Source organism: Nanorana parkeri, unplaced genomic scaffold (genome assembly GCF_000935625.1).
Source record: "Nanorana parkeri isolate BGI_ZX_2015 unplaced genomic scaffold, ASM93562v1 scaffold2016, whole genome shotgun sequence".
Classification (NCBI taxonomy): Eukaryota; Metazoa; Chordata; class Amphibia; order Anura; family Dicroglossidae; genus Nanorana; species Nanorana parkeri.
The window spans coordinates 3,344-13,242 of NW_017308284.1; the positions used below are offsets into that span (position 1 = coordinate 3,344).

Below are 9,899 nucleotides of genomic sequence, written 5' to 3' on the forward strand. Positions count from 1 at the left end.
AAAAAAAAAAAAATTCCAAACGCAGCAAAATCGCAGTAAAAACGCAATGCACTGCATCCCAGATCTGGTCCGGAAAATTGTGTGAACCTGCTCTTAGGTTCACATCATTTTCCGAACCAGATCTGTACTGGAAAATTGTGTGAACCTGCCCGCGGTTCCAGTGCATTCAAGAGCAGACAAAATGAGACATGCAGTATTTTTGTGGTCTGGAACGGACTGCGCTGGTGTGAACAGAGGCCAGAAATAGCATAGGGATACATTAGGATGCATCTGGGGTCTGGAAACAATCTTGTCTGGTCTGGAGACGATCTGGATGTGGTGTGAATGGGCCTGCCAAATATGTGACATTTATCTTTCTGATATTATATTTCAGGCTCCTGTGTCACCTCTACACCTTCAGCTTCTTGGATAGTAAAGCATCATCATCTGAATTCAGTTTGAAGGGAGATAACCTTGAAAGCACTAAGCTGAATCATGAAGCAGTAACAGGAATTCAGAAAGTAACAGAGTGATTTTACTAAGAGCCACATGACACTTGTGATCCTGTCACTGGTGACAACTCACTAGCAACAGGCTCACTGCACAGTGTAGTGAAAACAAGTACCCACCTCCATGTTGTTACCCCCCCTCCCTGCCCAGATAAGTGAGACATTGCTCTGTCACTGGCTTATGAAATTCTGCAGCGTTTTTCATCAGCAACACCATAGAAGCAAGTAAATATATTCTCTGCATTTTTAGTGATAATGTGGCTGGCAAGTTGTTGGATGGCAACCCAATTCTTATTCCTAAACAGGCTTTTGCTTTATAGGTCTTCCAAGGGTTTAGGTGATGTGATAGTATATGCATATGCAACAGCAGTAATAAAAAATGTATTGTGGTTAGGTTACATTTTTTTAGAGATGCATTGAAGTTTTGGCCTCTGAAACATATCGGCCAAAAATGGCACTCCTGGCAAAATGCTGAGAGTGCCATCTTTCGGCCGAAATAGCGGCGTATCTCTGCTTTCTCTCCTCCCTGCTGGGTGCTGCTCTGTGCCCACTGCGGGGAGGAGAGAAACTGTTACAGGAGGCTGATCCGTTTTGACATTTTTATTTCAGTGCACCTCTACATTTTTTCTTCAGTTTCAATATATATGAGGTTCAAAATACTCTTCTCTGGTCTAAAACTGCATCAACCAGTGTTATATAGTAGCCTTGGTAGTGACAAATAACAGCCACCCTATCAGCTTCTCTCATGTTGTAAAACTGCGGTTAAGGTCAGGGTCATTAGAAAGGTTTCCACTGGGAAGTCTAAGAAATTGGAAGCCCCAGAGTCTATGTTCTAAAAAGGCCATCCCAAAAGGGCAGGTAAAGTTTGAGGTCAGTGGGGCATATCTAAGATCAGTGATTTTTCCTCAAATATACTTTATGTTTGGTATTCATCATGACCACATTGCTATGCTGATGAAACCATGATCATGGGAGTGTTAGCTTAGGGATCACATTTAACATGGGTTTTGCTTCAACAGGAAAAGGCATCTAAGAGGACAAAAGATACCAGCAAATCAAGTTAAGATGAGTAACATCTTTAACATAAAAATTTGAAAACCGTTACATCCCACAATTTATATAAAAAGTTTAACATTTAATCTATGAACAGGGTTTAATATATGTTTTGGGTTAACTAGCCGGAGCCTATAGACAGGAGAGGCAAAGAGGTGGCCTTTCCAGGTTATCAGCCGTGTATTTTCCCCCAACATCAGCACCAATACAGTCATCTAATATACAGATTTTTACATTGAGAGATTATTCTAAGCCAGGTTAGCAATAGTAAAATAAAAAATATTTTGTGTTAAGCATTTAGTGCAGGGGTATTGCTTTAGCAGAAAAGGTTGTCTTCCCTATAGTCCCAGGGACAGAAATCCAGCCCTATAAAATAATCTCCTGACTAATGTGTTTTCACTCTAATGACCTTAGGAGTAATCATGACATTTAAATGCATATATGTACTTAATTTATTTAGTTGTGGAATACATGCCCTTCCTAGAAAGGTTATTGATGGCAGTGTACCCAGCGTTACAATGGAATAGTCAATATGTGTGCTGGTTGTGTGAAGCTCCCTGACTACAATCAATAAAACTGTCAATATTAGCCATCTGTCAAATCTAAAATCTATTCTAGAAAACATCTCCAGGCTGCTCTGATGGAGACCCAATAATTGTACTGCATTGAAGGTGCTCATGAGGCTGGTTCTTCTATGCGTCTCTACTTTTTCATGACCTCACTTCACACAGTACAGAAAAGATTCTATGAATAAATTAATGCTGCAGGAAAGAAGCGCATATATTGTCATAATACAGATAGAAGCTGTCAGCTTTATTGAATGAAATGATTATTAGGCATTCACTGTGAGTGACCCGGCAGAGCCCACCATAGATCCTGCACAGCCCATCTAAGACTCTCTATGGTGGGTTCTGCAGGGTCTAAGGTGGGCTGGTCACGTGGCTCCTCTTACCTGCTGGGCCCCGGCTTACTCAGCCTCCGGACTGGTGCTACTGGGGCCCAAGCTCCTCTGCTACCGAATCGACGTTGCTGGGGTCCGGACTCCTACAGTCAGTGCCCCCCCCCCCAGCCTTGGAATTAGCCTCCCAGGGCCCGGGCTAGGGAAGGCAACCACACACTCTACACAGTATTTCGGCTTCCTGTGCAGCCTCTTGACCGGTGGCAACAGAGACCATTTGCGAGCGACTTCTTGGTCCTCCGCGCACATGTTTTTTGGGCTTTTTTTCTACACCATTGACTTGTCATCTCTTACCACAGTGAAGCTTGGACAGGAAGTTCTCTTGGTTAACTCTTCGGTTTAAAATACTCAAACATTCTCCCATTCTTTGTCTACTGTGATGCCAGGAAAACATAACATTCATATCCAAATACTTACCGTAATTTTAGGAATGCAACGTTTTTTTGGTATCGAGTACCAGCTCCATGCTCCCTCAGCACTGCCAGTCATAGAGATATCTCCATCTGACCGGACGCTCCGGTATCGGAGGTAAGTATCGGAGCACTTGGGTGAGTGAACGCCCCTCTTCTACCGGAGTAAACAGTTACTGTGATGCCACGGAGATAAGTCAGGAAGGGAAAGGTATTTGGATATGAATTTTTCACATTTTTTCTCCTTATATGACCAGGATTGTTCCAAGTGTGTGATCATATTACTGACATCACCAAATGAATAAACATTATACAGGTGAAACTCGAATAATTAGAATATCGTGCAAAAGTTCATTTATTTCACTAATGCAACTTAAAAGGTGAAACTAATATATGAGATAGACTCATTACATGCAAAGCAAGATAGTTCAAGCTGTGATTTGTCATAATTGTGATGATTATGGCTTACAGCTCATGAAAACCCCAAATCCACAATCTCAGAAAATTCGAATATTAAATGCAATCAATATCGGACCTCTGAAAAGTATAAGCATGCATATGTACTCCGTACTTGGTTTGGGCCCCTTTTGCAACAATTACTGCCTCAATGCGGCGTGGCATGGAAATACCTTTGCAGGTGTTATGGCTTAATTAGCTGATTCGAGTGGGACACTTTGAGCCTAGAATATTGCACCTTTTCACAATATTCTAATTTTCTGAGATTGTGGATTTGGGGTTTTCATGAGCTGTAAGCCATTATCATCACAATTATGACAAATCAGAGCTTGAACTTGCTTTGCATGTAATGAATCTATCTCATATATTAGTTTCACCTTTTAAGTTGCATTAGTGAAATAAATTAACTTTTGCATGATATTCTAATTATTCGAGTTTCACCTGCATAGTTACCTAACTGAAATTGCAGTTACATACCACAGTGGAAGTTTGTAAGAGTTTATGTTGCTGCTGCCTATATGTTTAGGAGAAAGTCTAAAAATTGATATTTCAGTTATGGTGGACTAAGTCACCTGCCCTCTTCTGTATTTAAAGTTGCAAGGTCCAGGGCTGTTACACTAATCCTGCCTACCATGCCTATTGAGACAATGACCTATTACAAGCGTGCAGCCAGTGATGTCTAATAAACTCTAACCGCCCACTCTGCAGGCTTGTTCCAGGTCAGGGATTCACTAGGTAGTGAACTGGGATCATGAGAAAAGTCCTGGAGCCCTTATCTTTCATAAATGTAGCAGCAGAGAAAACTCACACATTACCCTACAGGTTCAGTTAAGTTACAATTAAAACAGAAACACAAATACAATAAATTAAATTAGGTTACAGGTAACCAGCTTTGCTTTAGTCAATGCTATCATTTATATCAATATTAGCTGACCTCTGCAAGGAGATTCTCCAGCCGTGAAATGTGTTGACTTGTAGACATACTCTTCTCACGGAACTCCTGCTGTAGCACAATGACCTGCAGCGACAATTGTCTTTCCATTTCTGTAGCCTGTTTGTAGGACAGCATACAAGAAAGTTACCAAAGTGATGTCATGTAAATCAAATTCTGAAAAGAAAACCAAATGTAAGTATTAAAAGGTACAGGCCCAAAGCTAGTCTGCTATGCACTGCAATCACTTTCTCACATATGCAGCACCACTTACACTACATTAGTTAGCTGACTTCTCAGTCAGTTACCGGCTCTTCAGCCGAGGCGGGCTGCACCTTAATGGGGAAGGTGCAGCATTTCTGGGGGGGAAAATGGTTAAAATACTGGAGGAGCTTTTAAACTAGATAATGGGGGGGAGGGCAAAATAAAATTAAAAACAAAAAAAACAAACACCAAACAACGTACCATGACAGATAACATAGAAGGAAAAAACAGAGGATTAGATAGTGAGCTCACTCCAGTCAACAGAGTCGACATAGTAGACATAGTAAAAGTAGTAAATCAAGCAAATACAGAAAGCATACAAGATGCAGCCAGTAAAGTAAATCCAATTGCCCAGGGTAACCAAAGTAGGACTGGACCAACCATAAAAGGGAGATATAAAAGCCGTACTGGGGAGCAGGTGGGGATCAAACGTTTAACCAGTAAATGTACAAAAATTAAATGTATGTTCACCAATGCTATAAGTCTAGCAAATACAATAGAAGACCTTGAAGTTATGTTAAAGGAGAACTATGAGGTGAGTGCTTTTCACTCACCTCATAGTTCTAGCCGACCTGTGACAATGAGACTGTCACAGGTCGGCTCAGTAGATCAGGAGGTGAGCAAACACATACCGGCGTTCGCTCACCTCTCGATCCTGTCACGGCTCTCTGCCGTGACAGGGGAGGGGCTGGATTCCCCCCTCCCCGCTCCGATCCGCCAGCACTGACTGGCGGAACGGATGGGGGAGGGGGCGGGTACAGCTGGCTCTGCCTCTAGATAGGCAGAGCCAGCTGTCAGTCACGCAGCTGGGTGGATCCCGGCACAATTGTCAGGATGTACAGGCTGTCAAGAAGGGGGGGTATGTATATATGCTAAAAATAACCGCATTATGCACATCCGTGACGATATCGCGTCAGCTGGTGGAGATGATGTGAAATCGTTATGGCTAGAACTAGATAGAACGAACCCTAACCGTAAACTTATTGTGGGTGTCTGTTGTAAACCTCCAAATATAGGGGGAAGAGGAGGAGGCCCACTTACAATCCCAAATAGAAATAGCGGGGAAACAGGGTAATGTTGTGGTAATGGGAGACTTCAATTACCCAAGCATCAACGGGGCTAATGGAACTTCTAAAATCGGCAAGGGCAGCACGTTTTCTTAATATGTTGCGAGACAATTTCATGGATCAGATGGTTGAGGTTCCGACCAGGGAAAATGCAATCCTAGATCTGATCATCAGCAATAATACGGAGTTAATTGAGGATATTGTAATAGGGGAGACACTGGGTAATAGTGATCACAAGGTGATTGCTTTTAATATTGGGTGCAAGAAAGGGAAGGGGGATGGGCGGACGAGAAGCCTAAACTTCAGGAAGGCTAACTTTGATAAACTACGCAATATAGTGGGTGAAATCGAATGGGAAAACTTATTTGATAAACTAAACTTTGACCAAAAGTGGGACTGTTACCAGGTGTATACCGCTGGGGAACATCAAAGATCAAAAACAAAGCCAATATGGCTAAATAAAACGGTAAAACAACACATTAAGGAAAAAAAAGTAGCATTTAGTAAGTATAAAACGGAGGGGATTTATTAATGATATCGGGGAGGGAGTGAGTAGCCATGTCTCAGTGTTTGCTGATGATACGAAAATTGGGAGGGTAATAGACACAGATTTAGACATTATAACATTACAGGAGGACCTGGATAAAATCGTGGAGTGGGCAACTGTATGGCAGATGAAGTTCAATGTCGATAAATATAAGGTAATGCACCTTGGAGTTAAAAATAGGCAAATGGACTATACACTTATGGGTGTGCCACTAGGGAAGTCGGAAACTGAGAAAGATTTGGGGGTCATTATAGACCGCAGATTGAAGAACAGCTCGCAGTGCCAGACTGCTGTAAACAAAGCTAGCAGAGTCCTGTCTTGCATTAAGAAGGGAATGTAATGCAGTGACAAGTCTATAATTTTGCCACTTTACAGATCACTGGTTCGGCCACATCTGGAGTATGCGGTCCAGTTTTGGTCACCGATACTCAGAAAAGATGTCCTTGAGCTGGAAAAAGTCCAGAGGAGGGCAACCAAACTCGTTAAGGAGTTTGAGGACCTGAACTATGAAACAAGGTTGTTAAAATTCAATATGTTCTCTTTGGAGGTTAGGAGATTAAGAGGGGAAATGATTTTTCTGTATAAACTATTCAAGGGCGACAACAACATTATTAACAAACTGTTTACGGTTAGCTCTGTAACAAAGACCAGAGGGCACAACCAAAAATTGGTGGAAAAAAAAAATTTCAACACTCAGGGCGCAAGGGGTTCTTCACAGTAAGGTCTCGTTCACACCTAGGCGTATTGCATATGCGCGACCGTCACGCGTTTTTTTTACCGCGATCCGCGGTAAAAAAGTTGCGCTACTGTTGCGCGTTTCCGAAGGCTACTTGGCTGTATCCCAATGGAAACGCGCAACAAAACAGCCCAAAGTAGTACCTGTACCTTTTCAGGGTTGGGCCGTTTTGTAGCGCGTTAGGGACGGGCGAAAATACGCCAAGGTGGGAACGAGACCATTGACTACAATGGGATTTATATTTTTGAGCGTTTTGTAGAGCGTTCGTCGAGCGTAGAACGCGCTAAAAAACGTTCAGGTGTGAACGAGGGCTTAGAGCGGTTAAGGTCTGGAACTCGCTGCCGCAGGAAGTGATTTCAGCTAAGAGTGTGGAATCATTCAAGAAACTCCTGGACGAGTTCTTCGGAGACCATAATATACAGGGGTACAGGTACGCTTAAGAGCAAAATCACACATGGACTAATACACATGCACACACCTGCTCAAACATAAATGCACACACCTGCTCAAACATAAATGCATACACACAATAGGTTGGACTTGATGGACTTATGTCTTTATTCAACCTCAAATACTATGCAACTATGGAACTATGTAAAGTGAACCTGAAAAGGGTGGAGATGCTATTTTCCACCTGACATTTTCTATTTCTGTTCAATTACAATATTTGTGATAAATTATAAAATAACCCTTTAAAATAACAAATTAAAGGTAAAAAGGATTTGAAACCTTTAGTATGGAAAAGTAGACTGTAAAAAGTAACAACTACATAATGGGAAATTCGCATTTTTAAGAGGATTTAGCATTAGATATTTTTATTGTTAAAATGTATATTAACCCAATAAAAAAAATCTCATGAGCTTTAAAGAGAACCAGTCACTTTGCTCCATCAGGTTAAAATTACAGGATCTCTTTAAAGCCCTCCCCCCTTTCCTCTCCTGGCCCAGTTATACTTACCTTCACAGTGCCCCCCCTCCCCATTCTTCAACTGGAGAGGCATGTGACACCTTTCCACAATGCAGCACTTGAGCCTAGTGGCCAACTGCTAAGCTTGTTCACTGTAAAATGAAAAAGAGGATGACATGATTGCTCCCTGCAAGCTCTGACACCAGTCAACACCTTGTATTTTGCAGAAAACTTTATTTTGCCCAGATCATCCTCATGCTGCAGCCTCTCTACCTTGTGAGCTGCTACAGTGTTATGAGTACAATATACACCCTCAGTGATCAATGGAGACATAAAGTAGGGTATACATGGGTAGATTTTTGCACGAACGTTCATACGTAAGATACCATCAGAACGTTCTATACTGGCATCAGAAACTTTAAGATTGTTGTTCGAAATTTCGTTTAATTTTCATTTTTTTTTTTGCATTCTGTTTTGAAATTAATGGGGTATCCTAACGAAAAGCACAGAAATTCGTTCGATCGAAAAACAATTTCCAACATGCTCCTTCAAACATTTTCAGGAACACTGTCGTTTTCATCTGCTGATTGCACCATACTAATTGATAGGCGTATGAACAAACGTTCTGAAAAAGACTACTTTTGTACGAAATTCAAACCGTGTATACCCTACTTTGGACTGAGGGAATGATTAGTCCTGCAGGGCAGAAGATGTTTATTCTCCCAGATTCCTCCTTGTATACAGTATATCTCTTGGGGAACTGTACACCTAGGCAAAGTCCACTGAATAAAGCTCTTTTTAAATTTGTTTTTAATTAAACTGTTGCCGATTATTGTCACATGCCAGTAATATAGTTACAGGTCCACGTTGACTCGTTTTCAAACCAGTTCAGTTATGTGCCAAGTAGGACTGACTATACATAATTTACATTTATGAACAAAGAGTTAGTGATTAGAAGAATTGGAGTAAACTATTTTTGCCTCACAAAGTTTATAAAAACCTTTTTATTACTGTGGTAACATGTGACAATTCCATGTACAGTACAAATAGCACCAAACTAAATTCTTCACATGCTCACCAAAATGCTATTGCTACAAGGAACAGCGGATTAATTTGAGTGCTTGCTGACCAATGCTTCAAAGCTACTTAGCTCAATTAGTTTTGGCATTAGTGAACACCTCAGAGGTCATCTGGGTTAAGAGGAAAACAAGCAGAAGAAAATTAATGCAATCCTGTTTTGGTATTCTTCCATTTTTACTAATGGTTCACATTCCTTGGCGATTTCACAATTAAAAAAACATCTAAGCCTAATGTTCTTAAAAGTATTTCTTTATTTTAAAGACCTTCACTACAAATACTGTTTTCAAGCTCCAGATAACATTTGAAATTCTATTTAAAAAGATTTTCTGCAGTGCCAATCAGTCTGTTTATCGACAGGAAGTCTGATGCACATACAAGAAAATGCCTAACATGTGACAAGACGAGTCACACACAGAAATAATGCTCAGTGATCAGATTTGTGCCATGAAAAATGTATAATAGGCAGATTTGTGAGCTTTACTGGAGTTAGTGAGTCTGAGCATAACCAGCAAACAGCTTGCTAATTGCTCTTATCAGCATTGCTTTCCAGCGCGCCACTGATAGGATGTCTTAATACAATACAATATTTTGTTTAATATTCTAAATAAAATAATATTGTGTTATTAATTACGGTTGTTATGGAATGAAAATAAAGGATAATAGATTAAATGTTAACACTTATTTATGATAATCTATATCAGCGTTTTCCAACTTTTTTTTAATCACAGCACCCTTTAAAAGTATGAAAAATCTCAAAATTTTGAGGCACCCCAAACTAAAATGTTATGGAGATTAGGGGGGGGGGGGGGCATGCAAAAACAAAAAAATTCCCCCCTCAAATCAGGAGCCCCCTTTACATAAGAGCCTCCTACGTCTCTCAAGTACCCCTCCAACCCCGGAGCTTCCTCCTTTTACATATGAGGCCCCCTTCTCACAATAGGAGCCCCCTTCACATCAGAGTCTCCCCTTCACATCACATGCTTTCCTTCACTTCAGAAGCTCC

The 9,899-nt window shown here is 41.0% G+C and overlaps 1 protein-coding gene across 1 annotated transcript in view; it reads right to left on the bottom strand.

Moving 5' to 3' along the window:
* The window catches only part of LOC108800406 (bicaudal D-related protein 1-like), a 26,086-nt gene that overhangs the window by 1,034 nt on the left and 15,153 nt on the right, over positions 1 to 9,899 (bottom strand). The window contains exon 3 of the mRNA XM_018572390.1: positions 4,300 to 4,416. Coding sequence (XP_018427892.1) covers positions 4,300 to 4,416 — 117 coding nt within the window. The remainder of the gene's footprint in view (positions 1 to 4,299; positions 4,417 to 9,899) is intronic.